The following is a 23,700-nucleotide window of genomic DNA, read 5'->3' on the forward strand; positions in this document are numbered from 1 at the left end:
TTGGATTCCAATGGAGGCCATGTTCTATGCTGGAGGGGCAAATCTGTCTGTCACACACACACACACACACACACACACGCACTCACGTACTCGCATGCGCGCACACACACACACACACACACACACACACACACACACACACACACCCGCCCGCGCGTGTGTGTGTGTGTGTGTACTTGCATACTCATTACAGTATGGCTTTATCTCAGTGTTCCAGGTCCTCTTCCTCTATAGAGTGATACAGAGAGTAGGGGAAACGAGAGAGAGAGAGAGAGAGAGAGAGAGAGAGAGAGAGAGAGAGAGAGAGAGAGAGAGAGAGAGACAGAGAGAGAGAGAGAGACAGAGAGAGAGAGAAATATGACTGAGTGTAAGACGATGTGAACATGTCAGCTAAAAACAGGGAGAACAGTACAATGAGAGCACGTTATATAGACACAGGTACTGCCTATTCCTGGGCCCTACCAGGGCCCAGGAAATTATTATCCGTTCATTTTCCTCATTTCAGAAAGTATTTATTTAAAGACATTCACGCCGCGGACAAAGCCAACTCCTGTCGTGACAAATCATGACAATAAACACAATGTTTTGGGCCAAACAAAGAATTGGAAAGTAGAAAAAAATGGCAGGTTACAACACTTTATTGTCATGATTTGTCACGACTCACGACTGGAGTTGGCTTTGTCCGCGGTGTAACCGTCTTTAAATAAATACCCCTGTCAACTATTTATTTCCAAAAACCAAGAACCCTGCACATACAGCACAGCTCACACATAAACACACTTTCTAATCTATCTCCACCTGCCACCAATCCATTGATTGTCTCTCAATGCTACAAGCGGACTAACCACAAGTCATGTTGGCCGAGACCTGGAGTGTTCAAGAAGAGCGCATGCATGTGCGCACGCATGCACTCATGTGCACATGCACACACGCACACAGGTTTCCTTCAAGTAATTAACTCGAAGAGACCAGATGATGATGATGTGAGTGAGAGAGGACGACAGGAGATATGAACCAGGAAGCTAATCTAATCTCGCTGGACCAGACTGGCACAGTCTGTTTATAACTGTGAGTGAGTGAGGGAGCGTGTGTGTGTGTGTGTGTGTGTGTGTGTGTGTGTGTGTGTGTGAGCTGTACAGAATAAAGACATGGAAACAAGCTGTACAGAATAAAGACATGGAAGCAAGCTGTACAGAATAAGTTTGAGTTTGAAATCTAAGCACTGTGCAGTGTGCGTGGGTGCGTGCGTGCGTGCGTGTCTGTGACTGTATTTGTGCACCACAGAATCACGGCCTTCATGACCGCCACAGCAAATCTCAATCCGGTCTCCCGGGCAACCGTTGCGTTACTATGGCAGCACTTCAACAGATCACAGAGAAAGTCTGCCGTTGCCACGTCGACAGCCAATCAGAGGGAGTGCATCGTTCCGTTCTGTATGTGGCTAGGTAGAGAGAGACCTTCATTTGACCTACATCAATAACTCCACAGCTGTAGCCTCAGTCTAACCCCGAGTGCTGTCTTCACAGGAGTGTATTGCAACTGAGCAGGGATACAACACGCTCGCTCGCACGCATGCAAACACGCACTAGGGCTTTAAGCAACTAGTCGACTAGTTTACTAGTCGACTAGTAAATCCACTAGTCGACCTTGTTGGTACTAGTTGACTAGTTGATAAGAAAAAAAGTTTCCCGGTTTTGTAGGCCTCAAGATCAGGTAGATTATAGTTACCAATGTACACAGTTTTTAAATGTACAAATATTTATTTGTACATTTATTTATTTTTACATATAGGTAGTTAAACAACTAGTCGACTAGTAAACTAGGCAACTAGTCAACTAGTATAAATGACTAGAAGTGAATGCCCTAGCACGCACGCATGCACATGCACAAAGCACACCACTTCACTGACAAGGTCTTGATCTCTCTGCGTTCAGTCCATTGCATCCACCAGACTAAAGCTGGCTCTGTAAAAAGCGTCTATCCTAGCATTGTGCACAGCCCCTAAATGGGGGCGTTGTATGCTTTTATTCTTGTTTTGCCTCGAGTGTCACTTTAAGCAATACACTATGCAGAGGCATCACCTATAGAGGGTATATATGCGCGTGACATGATGACATCATCATCAAACCCGGAAGTTATGCAGGAGTGCCTATACCTACTGGCAAAAAACTACTTCCTGGCCTTGACAACCCATGCATCCAAACAGTCATCACTATCTGAATCCATTAAACAACGTTAAACAATGTATAAACTCACTTTGCATGTGGCTTTGCCACTCGATGTGCCATTCACTTTAGTCCACATAGCAATTAGCGGTATATGTTTGGTCATGTGGGGGCGACCTGGGTTGGAATTCCAGGTAGGAACTACATGAAAAAACGTATCTTTAATATATCCTATATCACTACCAACTACACAAACATACAGGTTTGAAATAACCGAATGAAACGGCTCACCGATTGGAATGGAGGAGATCTGAGTGTAGACGTCCAGCATGCGGTTTCCGTCCACGTCCACCAGATAGTTCCCTCTGCTCTCCTCGTAGTTGCAGAAGAAGTTGATGGCCGCCACGTTCTGAGGAGGAGAGACGCGCACGCAACTGACATGGAGTATATCTCTTAACATGGAACCGTGGTGACATGACGGAGGACATACAGTATATAACCCACTTAGGCCTGACGTCGAAATAAAATTAATGTCTTCTAAATCCTGACAGTTTTCAGAAAAACCAGTGGTGCACAATATTTCATGTCAAGGACCCCAAAATTATATGTAATCGGTCTGAAAATATGTTGTTCCAGGAACCCCTCAGATTTACTTTTTTTATTATTTCCACACAACAGCTCTAATCATACTCTATATAATTTGAGCTTGCTGCCTAGCTGAAATGGAATTGGAAAAAATTAAATGTAAAGTGATTTTAAAATATTTCGTGAACAGTTCCAAAGTCTATATAGCAGCTGCATTCGGGGATTGTGGAATAGTTGTCTGGCAGAGCAAGGACTAGTGGCTGAGCGGATTTGAGCTGTGTTGCATAACTTGCATGACATTGCATTGCATAGCATTACATGACATTACATCATAGCTTCTGGAACGTCTGGCACCAACGTTAATATGTTAAGCTACTCTTACTGCAATAGAGTTCAAGTTCAAGTTCCCTCTGAATTCCTGTGATTCTTTGGACAACCATCTGACTAAAGTAAAGCAAAGAAGTAAAGAAGTGAAGCGCTTCTCAGTTCAATCAATCAGTGGCTATTCCATGAATATTATTTAGTGCTGAAAAATAATAATATAATAACTGTATTTCTTCTCCCTTCTCACGGACATATTTACTCTGGAATCATGGCACCTTTGCCATTATTTATTACTCTGCCCTCAGTGTCCCATACATCAGCAAAGATCCCCCCCCCCCCCCCCTTCCCCACCAGAAGCAAAGATTTGAGTTAAAAATGTTCGCTCTGAAAGAATATATATTCAAAGATTTGCGCCACATTTTTACGATAAAAAAAAAATAGCAGATCTACAAGCTCGTGCTTGTAGATCTGCAATTTTTCAATAGCTAAAGCATAACATAATGCTTAAAACACCGAAAGGGGTTCGCGCCCAGAATGGTTTAAACTAAACAAAGCAAAACCTGTACAAATAAAATGCATAAACTCAAGTGCGTCATAATAAACTACACATCATCATGGAATGAGTACAGTATCTATCCAAAAGACGTTTGTCGACCACTCTCAGCTCTCCATGCACACGGCACACCAGCACACCTCGCAAAAAACAACAAACAAGCAGACGAATTTCACGCAAGCTTGCACCTGTAATGATCCATTCATCATGTACAGCATGTTCACCATTACCCCATGCTTGTCCTGCCATGACACGTTGCACACCTGTAGCAAAAACTGCCAACGAAACATAATACAAAACCCATTGCGGCACCGCTACGCCATTTCCACTATGCAGGCACATTTTCTTTTAACAAAAGGCTCAAAAATAATTGTGATTACATCATCACATGCTACTTTTAGCCCTTTTAAGTTGCATACAATTTGTACATTTTGCATACTTAGGCTTTAGTTTTAGCCACTGGATAAGGGGGGGAGGGGATGTTATGGTGGTGTGGCTTAGGGTCGACGACAGAGTGCAGCATCTTGCAATGGGTCTGGTCCACAAGATTCGATACACCACCAAGATACCCATGTATACCTGTCTAGATACTTCCTTAATGTTAACAAAGTCCACACCCACAACACCAGAGGGAGTGCAACGAACCATGTACAGCCCAGATTCGGCACAAACAAGGGACTAAATTATTTTCGCTCCTAAGCCACCAAAATGTGTAACGCCCTACCAACAGTCATTAAGACATGTGAATCCCTCTCAATCATCTCTCAAAGGGCACCTACGGACGGCTGCAATTCGAAACTGGCCCCCGTGAAATCAGAATCCCCCCCCCACCTCCCCCCCCCCCCCCTTTTCCCTCACTGTATATGTTTCTTTTCCCTTTTTACCTCCTTCATGATGAATTCCTGTTCTGTTCTTTAACTATATAGAAGTGTCTATTTGTACGTCTCTAAATCTTTTGATGAATTGAACATGGTGGACCCTCTTGTAAACAAGTGTAATGCTTAATTGGGTCGTCCACTCACAGTTAACAGTCTTTGTATTGAGTTTGTGCTTGAAATGTACTGTAATTCTGCAAACTGTTAAAGATGGAGTGCCACCATTTTTTTCCACCCTAAAACATGATCATCAGATATTATTACAATATAAGGGGGAAGAACCTTTTCCAAAAAGTGTACAGTATTTGTTAAAATCATGCTTTTATGTGGACACGCCCACCAGTTAATTTGATTGATTGATTGAAATCTTTATTAACAGTTTGTAGAATTTACAGTACATTTTAAGCACAAACTCAATACAAAGACTGTCAACTGTGAGTGGACGACCCAATTAAGCATTACACTTGTTTACAACAGGGTCCACATTGTTCAATTCATCAAAACATTTAAAGACATACAAACATTTAGAGACATACAAATAGACATTTCTCTGTAGGTAAAGAACAGAACAGGAATTCATCATATGGGAAGCAAAAAAGGGAAAAGATACAATATACAGTGAGGGAAAATGGGGTGGGGGGGTGGGGGGGATTCAGATTTTACAGAGGCCAGTTTCGAATTGCAGCCATCCGTAGGTGCCCTTTGAGAGCGGTTTTGAAGGAGTCAAGGGATTCACATGTCTTAATGACTGTTGGTAGGGCGTTCCACATTTTGGTGGCATAGGAGTTAAGTATGCCTAGGTTTGCCTGGTGGGTGGTGATGGGTGGTGATCCACCTGAACTGAAGCCGCACCCACAGCTGTAGTTGTATGATAAAGGGGGAGGGGATAGGGGAGGGTCTGATAGTGTGGTGTCACTATATTACTGTTTACTTCATTGGCCCGTTTGACTGTCAAGGGTTCAGCCTCCAGGAAGAAACCCTAAATACAAAGTTAATACACCATTGCACATAAAAACAACTCCAGGGTGTCTAATGAAGTACTGTCACCTCATAGACACATGAAAAACTGGAAAAATACAAACATTGTGGCACTCCATCTTTAATACAAAATTTAAATAATCAATCAATCAAAAGTGTGGGAGCATGAGGAGGCTTTCAGGTAGGATGGGGATAAATGCCCGAATTTCGCTCCCCACCCCCTAGTTTGTCCTATAAGTGGCTGTTGCAGTACATGGGTTCCTGTTGCGTGCCTATACTAAACTAACATAACTGTGCAGACAATGAGGGGGAGAGAGACACACAGTTTTATGTTGCTTCGTGTAATATTACTAGGACATGCCTCGTGGCGAAGGTTTGCGCTCCACTGAGCACACCTTTCTATAGCTCAAACTGCTTCACTGGACCAACACAATGCCCTTACACATGGTGCACACGGGCAGAAACCTCTTATCTCCATATTTAATTCGGTTTTTGCATTTATTCCGTAAAAACTAACGCCGATCCGCAAGCTCGAAATGTGTCACCAGGCAACGCATTTCGAGCTCGTGGATCTGCTATAACTTTTGATGCTTTGGAATTTCGAATCCTGAAAAGGAACAGCTTTGGACACACGAGGTTTCCACCCGACAGAGATGACAATAATAATGCACTGCAACGCTTGGCCAATGTACGCTGTATACTTCACATCCCCCTCTCCAAGTGTATGTATGCACACACACACACACACGCACGCACACACACACACACACACACACACACACACACACACACACACACACACACACACACACACACACACACACACACACACACACACACACACACACACACACACACACACACACACACACACACACACACACACACACACACACACAGACAGACAGTCAAGGGTTACGTAACAGTGTGTATACCGTGCAAAGGCAAAATGAGTAACAGTGTATAGATCAAGGAAAAAGGTCACAACCAAGCATGCAGCAAGCACGCTCTCTCTCTCTCTCTTTCTCTCTCTCTCTTTGCGGAAAATAGCCGATCTATACAATTCTGCTATATAGTCGATCTAATAGCCGAATGCTCGCCCCCAAGAATAGGGGACAGGGATGCTAGGGTTTATCTGGTTAATGTTTACAGTCTATTAAAGCGCAAATAACATGCATTTTAAAACTGCTTTTCATATTTAATATCATATTGTCTATGTCCATCAAAGTTATTTCTAATGGTTTGAGCCTCAATCACCACTCTGATATAACCAGGCCTTGTCATTTCTTTCTGGACTTTGAAAGCAGTTTTAGCTGCAATACCACAATGTCCTGAGGTGGTGGGGGTGCTGATATGCAGATTATTTAATATTTGAGTCATTATAATACTGATGTTAGAAAAAAACAGATTCGTTTCCATTCCATGCCAGCTTGGAAAATCAACAATGGTGGACTTTGTAAACAAAGTGGAAATGCAAATTTGAAACTGAAGACTGAAGGAGGAAATATACAAAGTAGGGTGACATTGATGACATCAGGATGAGACCAAAATCAGTTGAGCTGTTCCTGAGAGCAATTTCCATTAAAGCACCTATATGATATGAAAGCCTGATTGTTCAAAATTGGTTATTTGTGGGGAGAGAAAACACATACAGTATGGGAGCCCCAAAAACACAAAATTAATTGAAAAAGTTGAATTTTATGTTATAGGTCCTTTAACATTTAGGCCATACTGTTTGAATTACTATGCAACAGTCACCCTATACTGCCGCGCTACGAGCCTTTTCTTCTTTTTACTCGCGACCATGTGGCACAAATCTTTGAATATATATACTGTATTCTTTCACAGCGAACGCTTTTAACTCAAATATTTGCTTCTGGTGGTGCTTGGAACAAAAATATTTTGAGATTGGGGTCTGAAGCCAAATGCATATCATGTTGGGGGTCCCTGACATGGAAAACTTTGAGCACCACTGACATACTGTATACAAACAGGGTTTTTCAGAAAACTGTCAGGATTTAGAAGAAGACGTTTGTAGAATCGGGTCCTGCAGGTCTGTTTTAAAGCATTATGTTTGTTATACTTTAGCTTTTGAAAAATAGCACCGAGTGCCGCGCTATGAACTTGTAGGTCTGCTATTTTTGAAAAATCGTGACATTTTAACTCAAATCTTTGCTTCTGGGGAGGTCCCTGGAACAACATATTTTCAGATGGGGGGTCGGAGGCATATTACATATAATTTTTGGGGTCCTTGACATGAAATATTGAGCACCACTGATACAGAAACAGAAGGTTTTTCAGAAAACTGTCAGGATTTTGAAGACATTTTTTTTAATTTCAGACCTGAACGGGTTAAGTGGTTGGGGAAAATGTCCGTTGAAACACAGCTGTGTCAAGCTGCAGAGCCACGGCTCCTTCTTGGAAAGGAAAAGCCTTGTCCTTGTTTGACCCTGACGTGCTGCCAGACATGCAGTATTATCTTCCCTGCACGCTGCGAGAGCTGCAGTGCTCTGCTGCTTTACTTGAGCAACAGTAGCACTCAGATCAGCCAACGCAGGGAAGCTGGAAGTACCCTCACTAAAAACGCCGGGACAACAACGCTCCACACGTCCCAAACTCTTCTCCCTTCTGGCTCCAAAACTGTGGAATGCACTTCCCATTGCAGTCAGAACTGCAGCATCACTCCCAATCTTCCGCTGTAGTCTGAAAACCCACCTTTTCAGACTCCATCATGGCCCATAGCACTTATCCTACCCCCTTAGATAGCATTTCTGTAGACTTAGATAGCATTTGATAGACTTATAGCATGTTATGTAGACAGCACTATAATTGCATTGTATATAGTCATAGCACTCCATAGTACATATGTATAGCATAGTAGTATAGATATATAGTTTATATGTATAGTCTCATAATATAGATATTCCACTGTTACTTTCTTAGCTTACGCATGTTTCATGATAAATGCTTTTTTGTGATGTATTCCCATGCTTTTTGTTCCTGCTTAATGTAAATCGCTCTGGATTAAGAGCGTCTGCTAAATGCCTAAATTGTAAATTGTAGTAGCAGTATAACACCACGAAGGAATAAAAGATGCAGATGCAATTCCTCGTGTTTATTTGAGAACGCCCGACGCGTTTCTTCAGAGCAGACTAGAAAGGTTATTTCGTTAGTTTTACTGAGGTTAGGTTTAGGTATATAGTTTACTGAGGTTAGGTTTAGGTATAGTTTTACTGAGGTTAAGGTTAAGGTCAGGGTTAGGTTTAGGTATAGTTTTACTGAGGTTAAGGTTAGGGTCAGGGTTAGGTTTAGGTATAGTTTTACTGAGGTTAAGGTTAGGGTTAGGTTTAGGTATAGTTTTACTGAGGTTAGGGTTAGGTATAGTTTGTTTTACTGAGGTTAAGGTTAGGGTTAGGTTTAGGTATAGTTTTACTGAGGTTAAGGTTAGGTTTAGGTATAGTTTTACTGAGGTTAAGGTTAGGTTTAGGTATAGTTTTTACTGAGGTTAAGGTTAGGGTTAGGTTTAGGTGTAGGCTGTCAATCACAGCGACTGGCCAGTCACAGCGCACCCTCTACGTCACTCTGTACTCAGCCCGAGGACGGAACCATGCTCGCCATGGACATACAGTATGACATCATCAACCTGCGACATAGGAGCAGTCCCTATTGAGTGAAACATTCTCTATTCATGAGAGAAATATTAAAGTTGTTTTTATTTTGTAATTTTAGTTATAGAGGGCAAGTATAATGTTTTAAGGCACATTTGTGCTTTTACTTTATCTGAGTATTTTTAGGGCGCAGTTTGGGTCCAAACTGCAATACCAAATTCGGACACTATGTCCATTTCCCTCAGGGTTTCCTCCGGGTGCCGTCTCTATTCATATATACTCTAAGGTGTGTGTACCCATAGCGATGATTTGATTGGCTGAGCCACGGCAAAGAAAGTGAAGACGCAAAAAGTGATTGGCCGGAATGTGACTGACAATGTATGATGATAAGAGCGCCCCTCACTTCACATGGGTGAGTTTTATATATTACACTTTATACTTACTCCACTACATCTCAGAGGGGTCTCCCTGCCCTTCTATTGAGACATTTTAGATCCTGTGGCTATAGGTGAGACATGACCTTTGACACCACCATGTTTCTGGTTTGACACACGTGCATTTTGACCTGAAGGGCAAGATTCAATGTATGCCCTGATCAAGCAAGCAAGCAGGCTCTATTGGCTCAGTGGTAAAACATTCCACACGGGGTAGAACAGGAAAGTTGCACGGTGGTGCAGCTTTAAGTACAGTACTTGAGTATAACTGTACTTACTTTACTTAAGCCATTTTGGGACGGGAACCCCTTTTGGCGTTTTAAGCATTATGTTATGCTTTAGCTATTGAAAAATAGCAGATCTACAAGCTCATAGCGCGGCACTCGGTGTCGCGCTATGAGCTTGTAGATCTGCTAGTTTTTGAAAAAATCGTGAAAATGTGGCACAAATTTGGAATATACATTCTTTCAGAGCAAACGTTTTTAGGTGGCCAAATATATACAATGTTTGGGGTCCTTGTCATGAAATATTTTGAAAACCACCGATATATCAACATAGGTTTTTCAGCAAACTGTCATGATTTAGAAGACAATCTCGTGTCAGTCCAAAATGGGTTAACTCCTACTACCGTACTGCTGCTTCTGTTGCTACACGCTGAGGCAGCACAGTGAGTCTGGCTGGGGTTCAAGTCCTTATAAAACCATCAGAGATACTGTATTATAACTGTGACGCAGCATGACAACACTAGCCTGGCGGGGCGCCTGCAGACTCTAAGCGAGGATTCACTGACGCTTCCTCCCCGAGGGAAAACGACACTGCACCGGGGTTCAAATCCTGATAAAACCCTCAGATCCTGACTGTATACAACAAATGATGCAGCATGACAACAACCCTAAATGGTAAATGGTGCAATAACAATGATGCAGCATGACAACAATACCAAATGGTAAATGGGGCATTAAAAAAGCGCTTTTATCCAATGTGCTTTACATAGATTGACCTTCACCCATTCACACACATTCATACAACGATGGCGAAGGAAACCATGCAACTATAGGCACCAACCTGCACATCGGAAGCAATTAGGGGTTCAGAGTCTTGCTCAAGGACACTTCGACACTGCACACGCGCACACACACACACACACACACACACACACACACACACACACACACACACACACACACACACCCTTTGTGTCTTACCTGGATTTCGCCCAGCTGTTTAGTCAGCGCCTGAGTAAAGATAATGCAGAAAAGAGAGAGAGAGAGAGAGAGAGAGAGAGAGAGAGAGAGAGAGAGGGAGAGAGAGAGAGAGAGAGAGAGAGAGAGAGAGAAATAAGGACACAGGACAGACAGAGACAGTTGTGAGTTTCTGCTACTTAAAATCAACCTTGAAAGGCAAATGTACAGTATCGAGCAAGCGTGCGTGCGTGCGTGTACTGTTCGCGCGTGTGTTACCTGTGACCGTGGCCCAGGGACCTGTGTCTTCATGGAGGGACCATCGTACTCACAGTCCATCTGAGCCTTGGGCGCCACTTTACTGACATATCTGGAGGCTGTGGACAAGAGGATGTTACCTTACTGACATATCTGGAGGCTATGGAGACAGGATGTTACGTTACTGACATAATAATTATGTCAGTAAGGTAACATCCTGTCTCCATAGCCTCCAGATAATATTATTATCTGGAGGCTATGGAGACAGGATGTTACCTTACTGACATATCTGGAGGCTGTGAGGGGGGGGGGGGGGGTGCAGGATGTATGAATGAATACCCTATTTGGTCATACTACAGCGGCACACCAAAGCATCACAACTTCACAAGCAGCAGATCCACAAGTTGGAAGACACGCCGTCTTGAGCTTATAAATCTGCTATACTTTTGAATTTGAATCCTGAAAAGTGACAGGTTTGGAGTGACATAATGAGGTTTCCACCCGACAGACGACGTGCGCCTCATTCACACGCACCAAACACGTACCAAGCAAATCTTTGGTCGTTCTTTTGGGCCACCACAATGCTTTTCCAATGGGAGTCACATGGTTTGACCAAACATTTTTGTTTGATGAGGGGGGAGGGGCAGAACACCACCAGCAATCAGAAATCAAACACAAATGTTTGAACAAACCATGTGACTCCCATCGGAAAAGCCAAAAAACAAACAAAAAAACGACCAAACATTTGCTTGATTGGTGTTTGGTATACGTGTGAATGAGGCCTAACAATCAGCTTGATTGAGTACAAACACCTGGAAGCAGAGAGAAACGAGCTGAAAACAAATCCGGTGACGACCATCACAAGACATTACAGATTATCCAGAGAGATGCCTGCTGTTCCCTCCAGAAATGTTCATCAGAGACGGATTCAGTCTCTGTCTCTGTTATAAAAACCCAACATTCCAATTAACAGTAACACGCCAGAGGCACTCAAAAATAGCACAAAAAAATCACACCTGTGTGAATTGAGTGAGTGGTAAAATCTGAATCCCCCACCCACCCCTTTTCCCACTCACTGTATATGTTTTTTTTTTAACTTTTTACCTATGATGATTTCCTGTTTTTGGCTATATAGAAGTGTATATTCGTACGTGTTTTGATGAAATGGTGGGCCCTCTTGTAAACAAGTGTAATGCTTTATGGTGTCGTCCACTCACAGTTAACAGTTTTTGTATTGAGTTGTACTTGAAATGTACTGCAAACTGCAGATCAATCAATCAATCAATCAATCAATCAATCAATCAATCAATGTGTTCTTTTTTGCTGGTCAGACTGCTTAAACATCCACTCCACAATCTGGATGAGACACAAATGTGATTTGAGCTGGTGACATGGTATTGTTGTCACATAGAGAACCATTATCATGTGCACGTGCAGTGACAGGATCCACCACGCCTCTAAACCGACAGACACACAGACCAATAAGAAGCGATCAAAGCGCGTGCTGCTGTGTTCTGGATCTAACCAGCGTGGAGCGTGCTATAGTGTAGTAGATCATTGACTAGGAGGAGGTAGCAGAGCTTCCACAGAGTGTGTACAGACTGCCATAGACCTCCCGGAGAGAGGAAGTCACGTTTCCCCTAAACTGGAACTCACCTATGCTTTCTATGGCATAGGCCGCTCCCGGCAGGATCCGCCGGGAGAATCTAGGCGCAGCTGCTGGACATTTAATTAGTGTGTGCGTGTACGTGTACATGTGTACGTCAATGTAACAAAGGTGCAGACTATCAGAAATCAGCAGAGAGTGAGCGACGTTTGCGCAACTGTATGCCGAATTGAAGTGAACTCGGCCCAAGACTTTTTTTTCTCCCTGGAAATAAAAATGTCTGGGTTTCCGAGGCTACGTTTCCCCTGGATGGCTGTACACTGTTGGCCAGGAGCGCACACACACACACACACACACACACACACACACACACACACACACACACACACACACACACACACACACACACACACACACACACACACACACACACACACACACACACACACACACACAGGTCAATTAGATCCAAGATTAGGTTGGGTTCATACTCTGAGCCTGGATGAAATGCTAATGTTTACATAAAGCGACACTATTAAGGCTGGGACTCCATGCAATGTTTTTAATCTAATTAATTAGAGGCTTTGTATATTTTTGACCTGATAAGAACATTAAAACAGCTTTTGGTTTCTTCCAATAAATCACATAATATATCCTATTATTTCTAACTATTTGTTAATTTAAATACCAAATTAGGCCAATCTCTCCCTTTTTAATAAATGTTTGCATCGGTCGGTCGTAGCTACGAGTGTGCGGCCTTTTCTTTGTCTTCTACAATCTCTCAGTTGGATCATAATATTATTATAGTTAATACAAAGAAAAGAAAAAAACATTCGACTTAGATATTGGCAGTCGACCAATCGAGGTGAGGACTATATAATGTACATACACTGTAGATTACATGCACTCCTCATTTTCTAATGTGACTTATTGCATGTGTGGCATGAACTGGTTCTGTGTGTTTCTTTACCCCGTACAGACACACACACGTTTTATTAGGACGTTCTATGACCTGACCTGCCATGATGTCACTTACGATTTACAAACGGTAGGTATTTAGCTGACGTTCCAATAATCCAGAAGAAGTTAAAGAGTCACACATAAGTAAGGGGTTCTCAACATTTTTTGGCTGGAGACCAGAAATGCTTTGGCCGTGTCTCGTGAACCCCGCTCCCGCCCCCCTCCCCACCCCCAATAAAAATTGGCCGCTACAATAACCATAATAATAGTGAAAATACATCATATATACATACTGTGAAACCAGATATAATCATTAAGGAAAGTTTATGCATGTACTATGTGTACTATGTAAACTCTTCATTTCTCTTTTCCAGCAATTCATTTGCACAAAAAAAAAGAACAAAAAATATTTTGGGGGACCGCCCAAAATAATTTGGCGACCCCCCCGGGGGGGTCGCGACCCACAGGTTGAGAACCCCTGACATAAGGTCGCCTGCATAGAATGCAAAGAGAACAGTGCAGTGCCGCAACACACTCGGGTAACAGGTAAACAATTAACCAATACTATAGCGCGTAGCATCTGTCTAAACAACATGCTATCTAAATAACAATCTGCACGTTGAAACTAGACCAGGTAAACAATACACCTGGATGGAATAGCATGCTATCTAAATTACTTTCACTTAACTCTCTCTCTCTCTCTCTCTCTCTCTCTCTCTCTCTCTCTCTCTCTCTGTCATTCATTAACAAACACACAGGCCTTGAAATGACCTTGAAAGAAGCATGCTGATCATTTCTGCACATTTACTAGAAATCACCAGTGACATTACTGCTTCATTCCTGTTTAGTTTCCCAGTGCCTTTACTTGAATATTACAGGTAATAAACCCAGCACCCATTTAGGACTGAGGCTGATTCTAAAAAAAAGTCTTCTAAATCCTGACCTAAATTTTCGGAAAAACTTCAAATATTTATTAAAATGACAAATTACAAACATTTTATGCTGTACCATAGCAACAAGAACCCCAGAATGGGTTCCCGCTTCGAAGGGTAAAAACGGGACCTAAATGGGTTCAATTGTTCTGCTTCTCTGGACAATATTTACGTCGGCATGAATAAGTCACGGACACATTTAATTTCATTTGCAAAGCATTTGTTTCTCCTGTGACTATTTTGTGTCGATTTTTCAACTTTCAACTACACTACCAAGCAATGAAAACTTATACAGTAACGTTATGACAACATTGTATAAGGTGCCCTGCATAAGCAATGGCAATGTAATGTTACATAACTGCCCTGCATAAGCAATGACAAATGGAAAAGTGTTTATTAGAGTGGGAAAACCTATAATAATAATAATAATAATAATATCAACAAAATCATGGTATGCTTGTTCAAATTGTACCCGACTCCGCCTCCAACTAATATTCTCTTTTTTAATGATGTTTTGAAGATCCAGTCAGTGTGCGGACAATTGTTATCCTTTACGCCCATTTAGATCTGAGGCCGATTCTAAAAAACGCCTTTTAAATCCTAACCCAAGTTTTTGTGGAGAAAAACGTAAAAAAAAAAGAATGTAGCCGTATATCTATAGCAAAAACTAAAAGGACACAGATGCTTAACCGGATTGAAAATATACAACAGCGTATAGCCTCTCTAACCCAGCATGTCTGGCCTTTTCTTTCTTTCTTTTGGATGTGCGTGCTTTATTCACTGTCTGCATGCTTATAGTAAAATGGTCATCGGTATACAGTAGGGGTGATTTGTAGTCAATGGGCTGAAACTCGCAAACCCCCCCCCCCCCCATAAAAACAAACAAAACAGGTGTGTAATCAGCAGGTCACCCGCAGTGAGTGCCTTGCCTTGGAGAGGGTGGAGGTACGGTGACGGAGGTACGGTGACAGAGGAGTTACCTGGAGCAGAGAGACGGAGGTTGTTCTGAGGTACGGTGACGGAGGAGTTACCTGGAGCAGAGAGACGGAGGTTGTTCTGCAGACAGAAGGCCAGCTGGCGGCTGAGCAGTGAAGACGCCATGGCTCCCGGGAGTGTGACGGAACCACACGGAGAGAGAGACGCAAGTGACAGAGAGAGAGAGAGAGAGAGAGAAAGAGAGACAGTGGGGAGAGAGAGGGGAGAGGACAGGCGCAGAGGGTCCTCGAGGAGTATACCACTGTCTTCACCACGTCACCTAGACACAGAGGAGAGAGAGGAGTCCACGATACGTTATATAGTAGAGACACACACACACACACACGGAGAGAGAGAGAGAGAGAGAGAGAGAGTGAGAGAGACTTTAGACTCTAGTCTAGTCTAAAGCCATCACTCATCAACACACGTAACCTGAGATAACCTGTGGCGTGCTGTTGAACTTGAAGTGTGGGAGTTTGGTTGTGAGTCACGGTGTGTAGGCCTACGACGTTGTTAGTCTGCTGTTGTCATCTCTGCCAGGAGATTGTTGTTATTGATATTGTTTTATTTTATTTTCACCCCTGTAATTTGTGTGTCTGTGTGCCTACTGTATGTCTACTTCTAATCTTATCGCACACCTTCCGAGGTCGATCAGCTTCATGTTTATTGTGCACGCCAACAGGAGGTCGATTCTTAAATATCTTTCAAATTAGCTCAGGACCGAAAAGAGAAAATTAGCACCGATATGAATCATTGAGCTCAACTGGGCATAGTAATTTGTGCACTGATGCAACTTAGAGTAGTTGTGGAGCTGAAACTGAGGCTTTACGTAGCAAAAGCCTGACAAATGGGCAATGCCAGTGTAGTAATCAAAACAATGAATTTAATTACACCCCTGATGGAGTCAACCATTGGCATTTTGATGGTCAAAGGTTTGTCTGAAAATAACATTTGGCATGACTAAAGTACCCTGTCACATTGAAGTCTGTCTGCTGGTTGAGCAAAAGGTGCTGTGTTGCTTAACATTGTGTTCAACATGGCTTGGAAATTGGACTATTTATGAAGTATATATTCCAATTTCTCACTGCATGAATTGGATTGGACCATTAGTCATCGGCACTGCAGAGTTCCACTTACTGTATGCTGATTTCCACCCACCTAAGCACGGCCGTTATTACTTATGATTATGCACTTATGTCACTTAAAGTATGAGTACACACGATGCTGGATCGTTGAGTTGACCCGGCATTTCCAAGGCTGCCCGCCCTGTGGCCAACTGGACTGTTACATGTTGTTACCGGAGTTTCAAAGTGTGATACGGCGATTAATGCTATATGCATGAGACCAAACACCATCACTACAGCAGAACGAGCGTTAATGATCGGGCAGCAATGCCTGGACACATTCAACCTCACTCACACATTAATGTTTGTGCATATTTATAAGATTTCATCTTGTCGCTCGGGTGGCGCACTGCACTGGTGAAGTGGCTGCCCACCACCAAGGAGGTTGTGGGTTCAAAATCCACCACGGTAGGCCTACTACTCTACTACTCTACTCTACACCAACACAATTGGACCGTGTTCGGGGGAGGAAAGCTGGGCCGGGTGGGGATGGTGATATCACAGGACAATTGTGTTGGTGTAGACCAGGGGTGCCCAAAAAGGTAGATTGTGATCTACCTGTACGTAGATCACAAAGGCTGTGCAGGTAGATCACATGACATGCCCCTAAGAAAATATATAATTTAAATATGTATTCTTTTTGCCACCCATGCCACTTGAATTAAGGTGACTTGATTGACGTAAAAAAGTGCCTGTCAGACTTTGTTTTCAAGAGTGTTGCACACAGTCATCAGTAGCATTGTACAGTTATATATATATACATATTTTTTTAAACCATGCCAGTTAAATTCCCTCCCCTCTATTCCTCAAGTGCGCCACTACTGTAGGTACAATTTTAAAGATATATCCAGTGATTTCACTCAAAAAACCATTTTCGTTTAGTTTTTGGCTGGGACCCAAGCTTTTCGTCCAATCAGGATAGAGAGTCAAAAACGAAACCTAAGGTTTTTTGACCCCCAGGGGTTAACTGGGGACAGGGAGGAACTCCTTATATGGTCAGCACACTCTATAGTAGAGAGGATTATCACAACAAAACAAAAAAATAAGTGATATTTGAATTAAGTGAAATCACTGAATATACCTTTAAACAATTTTCAGCCATGGGATAATACTGTTCTTTGGTGGGTAGATCTTGTTGAGCTCGTCATTTTGAAAGTAGCTCGCAAGTCAAAAAAATCACACCTGTGTGAACTGAGTGGTGCAACTCCCCCCCCCCCCCCCCCCTCTCCTCTCTCTCTCATTAGCAGGCAACAGTGCAGCACTAATACTACTGTATCTCTCTCTCTCTCTGTTTCTGGCAAACAGCGCCCCTACTGGTACCAATAGTCATATACTGGTGCTCATGGCCACATAGGCGCACGGACACGGACATCGCTGTTCCTTGACCTGAGATCAGATTCATTCGTGCACTTAAGCCTCTCCAGCTGATCCAAAATGCAGCAGCTCGCTTGGTCTTCAACCAGCCAAAATTCTCACATGTCTCCCCCCTGCTCCGCTCCCTCCACTGGCTCCCGGTCGCTGCCCGCACAGAATACAAAACTCTGATGCTGGCATTCAAAGCAACCAAAGGTATGGCTCCCCCATATCTTACAAGTATGATTGAACCCTACAAACCCTCCCGCGCACTCAGATCAGCCAACGCAGGGAAGCTGGAAGTACCCTCACTAAAAACGCCGGGACAACGCTCCACACGTCCCAAACTCTTCTCCCTTCTGGCTCCAAAACTGTGGAATGCACTTCCCATTGCAGTCAGAACTGCAGCATCACTCCCAATCTTCCGCCGTAGCCTGAAAACCCACCTTTTCAGACTCCATCATGGCCCATAGCACTTACCCTAACCCCTTAGATAGCATTTATGTTGGCTTAGATAGCATTTGATACAGACTTATAGCATGTTATGTAGACAGCACTATAATTGTATTGTATTTAGTCATAGCACGCCATAGTACATATGTATAGCATAGTAGTTAATATGTATAGTTTATATGTATAGTGTATGTATAGTTTCATTATATAGATATTCCACTGTTACTTTCTTAGCTTACGCATGTTTCATGATAAATACTTTTATGTGATGTATTCCCATGCTTTTGTTCTTGCTTAAATGTAAGTCGCTCTGGATTAAGAGCGTCTGCTAAATGCCTAAATTGTAATTGTAAATTGTATACGAGGTTTCCACTGGACACACACTGGTCTGATTAACAACTTATACCCTAGAGACTATAAGTAAACTGGAACTGCTTGGATAGAACAGGTGCCGTTGGATCTTGTGTCTTCAACACCACTACGTCACCCAACGACGTCGCTGTGCTGGACCGACCAAGACACGACAGCATCCTCCACCTCCATCGGTCCTCATCCTGATTGGATACTCCTCATCCAATCACGACAGTCCAACAACAACTCTGAACTAACAAACAACAACAAACTGAAGACATCTTCATCCTATAGAAACCATGGACAAATATGCCTCGAACACTATTCAGAATTCATAACTCTGTTCAGAACTATTTTTTGTAACCATAATATGGTTACAAATTATTATTATTAAATTATTATATGCGATCTTTCTGAATATTTCTGAATCTCACTAAACATGACTTATTGACTTATTCTTCACTCAATTATCTAAACATTGGATTCGTTGTGGTCTCGATTCTCAAAATTGCTATTGTGGGGTTCTTTGTAAAGAATTCTCTGCCATGGTAACTTAAGGTCTATAAAGAGACAGTGTCCTCATTTCTTCCTGATTCTTACTATTTGAGGTTATAGTTAATATTTTTTGATTAATTGGATTCCTTTGTAGTCCAGTAATAATGTAATTTGACCTCAAACTAATTGCAAAAAAAAAAAAAACTCAGCAGATTTTGTATCTTACATATGTCCTGAATAACATACAAAAAGTTGCCTGAAATTGTCTGAGGGGAAAGGGTTGAAAATGACCTGTACAGTATGGCCACCATAGACATCCAATATAGCATTAGTTTTGCATAAAAACACTCCTTGGGCTAATACCGGCCATAGCCACTTGCCCAAATGTGCTGAGCTCATCACATTTGTGATGACAGTTATGGCCGTTATTAGCCCAAGGAGTGTTTTTATGCAGAACTAATGCTTGGAATGGACTCACCCTAGTTTGACATGCCACATGCTAAAGGACATTTTGAAATGATTTTCCTTATAATGGATGTCTATGGTGGCCATACTCTACAGGTCATTCTTTTTTTCTTTTCTTTTTTTATCCCACGATTTTGTAACACAGTTTTTCTTTTTCACCCAGTGCCAATTATCTAATGTAATCCTGGGCGCTACACTTCCTCTGCCAACCTGGGGGGGCAGCGGACTGACCTCATGCCTCCTTCTATGCATGAGGAGTCCAAGCTGCTTCTTTTCACCTGACAGAGGGGAATTTCCCCGGCCGGACGTAGCGCGTGGAAGGGACACGTTATTCCGACCAGTTCCTTTCCCCTCCATCAGGCGCCCCGGCTGGCCAGGGGGAGGTAGTTTTAGAGACCAGGATTACGGCATGTTTTTGTGAGGGTATCTACCCTAGGGGACACGGGGAGAACATGCAAACTCCACACAGGAAGGCCGTATCGCCAACCCCCGCCTCGGGTATGGGCACTGATGACGCTGAGGAGGGAACACGACGCCAGTGCCCACAGCGTCCCCAGCGGGAATCGAACCCAGGACCTTCTAGCTGTGAGGCGACAGCACTACCAACTGTGCCACCGTGCCCCTTGTACAGGTCATTTTCAACACTTTCCCCTCAGACAATTCCAGGCAACTTTTTGTATGTTATTCAGGACATACGTACAAGTTGGACACCACCACAATGGTCTGGACTTTAACACCAGAGGAACTCCACCTCCTGCTACAGAAGGTCACTCTGCTACCATCATCAGGACAAAGATGTTTGTATTTGGAGGCTGGGGGTGGTTTCAGTACAACAACACCATCAGAGTGTTTGACACAGAGACCAACCTCTGGCTGGACACACCTTCTACACAGCTTGTTCCAGAAGGATGTTATGATCATTCAGCATTTACCTACCATGGAGAGCTGTACATATTTGGTGGCTGGAACGGTAAAAAGTTCCTCAATGATCTGTGGAAATTCATTCCAGAGACCTCCTGGAAGAAGGTTGAGCCCAAGGGGAAACCCCCACATAGGTTGAATGCGATGTGCTGTTGCATGCTGGGAGATCGTTACGTATCATCCTCTTTGGAGCAGCCAACAGACCAGGTGACCTGTATGTCTTAGACCTCAATCCTAGCCTCAAGACATTATGTAAGCTAGAGGTTATTCAGTACGGTCTGGAGCAGTCTGAACTCCCACACAACATCAGGTGGGAACTGGCAGCCATGACTATAGCAAACAGCTGCTGATTGAACAAGCAAACAAATAATACTATAAAATGAAGAATAAAAAGTATAAATAACAGCGACACGTGGAGCCAATAAAAGAAGGAAATTAAAACAGCAAGCAGTACAAAGACAGGGTGCCTGATTACAGTGTAGGTTTTCCCTTTTTTTTTTTTTACTGTGTCACTTCAGGGATACATTTCATGACCTTCCAGTAAACCAGGGGTTTTCAACTGGCTTTGACCCAGGGACCACCATTGTGACTAAGAGCAACCTGGGGACCACCATTGTGACTAAGAGCAACCTGGGGACCACCATTGTGACTAAGAGCAACCTGGGGACCACCACTGTGACTAAGAGCAACCTGGGGACGACCATTGTGACTAAGAGCAACCTGGGGACGACCATTGTGACTAAGAGCAACCTGGGGACCACCATTGTGACTAAGAGCAACCTGGGGACCACCACTCTGACTAAGAGCAACCTGGGGACCACCATTGTGACTAAGAGCATCCTGGGGACCACCACTCTGACTAAGAGCAACCTGGGGACCACCATTGTGACTAAGAGCAACCTGGGGACCACCACTGTGACTAAGAGCAACCTGGGGACCACCACTGTGACTAAGAGCATCCTGGGGACCACCACTGTGACTAAGAGCAACCTGGGGACCACCACTGTGACTAAGAGCATCCTGGGGACCACCACTGTGACTAAGAGCAACCTGGGGACCACCATTGTGACTAAGAGCAACCTGGGGACCACCACTCTGACTAAGAGCATCCTGGGGACCACCACTGTGACTAAGAGCAACCTGGGGACCACCACTGTGACTAAGAGCATCCTGGGGACCACCACTGTGACTAAGAGCAACCTGGGGACCACCACTGTGACTAAGAGCATCCTGGGGACCACCACTGTGACTAAGAGCAACCTGGGGACCACCATTGTGACTAAGAGCAACCTGGGGACCACCACTGTGACTAAGAGCATCCTGGGGACCACCACTGTGACTAAGAGCAACCTGGGGACCACCACTGTGACTAAGAGCATCCTGGGGACCACCACTGTGACTAAGAGCAACCTGGGGACCACCACTGTGACTAAGAGCAACCTGGGGACCACCATTGTGACTAAGAGCAACCTGGGGACCACCACTGTGACTAAAAGCAACCTGGGGACCACCACTGTGACTAAGAGCAACCTGGGGACCACCACTATTGTGTCGGGTGGGGCCGACCACCCGTCCCGCATCTCGCGGTACTGTCCCCAAAAAGCACTACTGTCCCGCGTCCCGCAAATCAAAGATTAGGGGAAATGAATTGAGCAGGTGATACCATAATCACAATAATCTGATTCCATCATATTCGAGGCCTTTGCGCTGTGGGCTTGTAGATCACTGAGGAAAACGACGCGCTGTAGGCTTGTAGATCGTCTATTTTCAGAAAGTGAAAAAAACTGTAATTTTGACGGCATCAAGGCCGTAAAATACATTTTGTTCGACTAAATCAATTGTTTAGTCGACTAAAATCTTATGATATTTAGTCGACTAAAACTAGACTAACACTAAAACCAGGTGACTCAAATGTGACTAAAACTAAATGAAAACTATGCAAGAGACACTTTGTGATTCATAAATTAATAACTTTTAAACTGAATATGAGCCAATGTCGATAATTCGGGGGAATCTTTTGGACTGGTGCAACCACTCCTATAGACAGCTATGTGTGTCCCTGGGTCTGTCCCTGAGTCTGTCTGTCCAAGCACGGAAATAGCGTTATAGCGTTTGTCCACCACCAAGTTTTGATGCTTCTTTTGTACAGTTCTACTGAATGCGTGTGACGATGACAATGGCATTATTAGCCTGATGTCAGTGCTAAACATCTCCGATATGCCCATATATGGAGCTCTAGGTGAAAGCCTTCGTAGCAGCCACCAAGACTCTCACTTCCATTCATAGAATCGGATCTGGGAGAGCTGCTCGTTGGATATTTAGTCTCCACACATCCGGCTAGGACGTTGGGCTGTATGACATCTGACACGTTGGGCTATATGACATCTGACACGTTGGGCTATATGACATCTGACACGTTGGGCTCTATGACATCTGACACGTTGGGCTCTATGACATCTGACATGTTGGGCTCTATGACATCTGACACGTCTAGAACGACAATCCCTATATTTGTTCCGGGCTGACTTATTAGTGCCGACATCAGATCGATGTGTCAGAATCCATATACGGACAGATCTGATTGGCTCAGTCATTGTGACAAAGCATAGTGGGGTAATATATAGCAGGGCTCTGCTGAAGGTTCTGAGCAGAAGGTTAAGCATCCTGGTTTAACTTCTAATGGGACACCACTGCAGGGTTCTGACCTATAGGCAACCAGCACAAGAGCTTTGAGATATTTTATATATTCCATGCTTTTACACAGCAGGATTTGACCAATAGGATACCATTGACCAATAGGATACCACTGACCAATAGGATACCATTGACCAATAGGACTTATCTATCCTAGTGAGTAATGTTGTGCTGGGCGGAGCGTCTGGGAGGACCAGAGACAGCCGATCAAAGAGCTGTTACAGTGAGACACTGTGTGTACTCCTTTGGAGGTGAGAAGAAGATTTATATGAAAGTCTTCAACACAAAGTCTCTGATCTGGAGGAAGTTGACCCCAGAGACCCGTGGAACAGGAGAACGTCACCATGAGGTTCCCTCCAGGCGTGAGGGCCACACAGCTGTGCTGATTGGAGACACCGTCTACCTCTGGG

At 43.5% G+C, this 23,700-nt stretch overlaps 1 protein-coding gene across 2 annotated transcripts in view; it reads right to left on the bottom strand.

The window, feature by feature from the left end:
* Nucleotides 1-23,700, bottom strand: part of abat (4-aminobutyrate aminotransferase) — a 79,019-nt gene that overhangs the window by 17,950 nt on the left and 37,369 nt on the right. The window contains exons 2-5 of one of the 2 annotated variants that reach the window (XM_083780151.1): nt 15,491-15,714; nt 10,983-11,080; nt 10,728-10,757; nt 2,457-2,574 (exon numbers count right to left, since the gene is read on the bottom strand). In XM_083780151.1, coding sequence (XP_083636277.1) covers nt 2,457-2,574; nt 10,728-10,757; nt 10,983-11,080; nt 15,491-15,560 — 316 coding nt within the window. In that variant the 5' untranslated portion in view covers nt 15,561-15,714. Of the gene's footprint in view, nt 1-2,456; nt 2,575-10,727; nt 10,758-10,982; nt 11,081-15,439; nt 15,460-15,490; nt 15,715-23,700 lie in introns of those variants that run through there. The other variant, XM_083780152.1, reaches the window with a different exon arrangement.

This window comes from Protomyctophum parallelum, assembly GCF_964188405.1.
Source record: "Protomyctophum parallelum genome assembly, chromosome: 13".
Taxonomy (NCBI): Eukaryota; Metazoa; Chordata; class Actinopteri; order Myctophiformes; family Myctophidae; genus Protomyctophum; species Protomyctophum parallelum.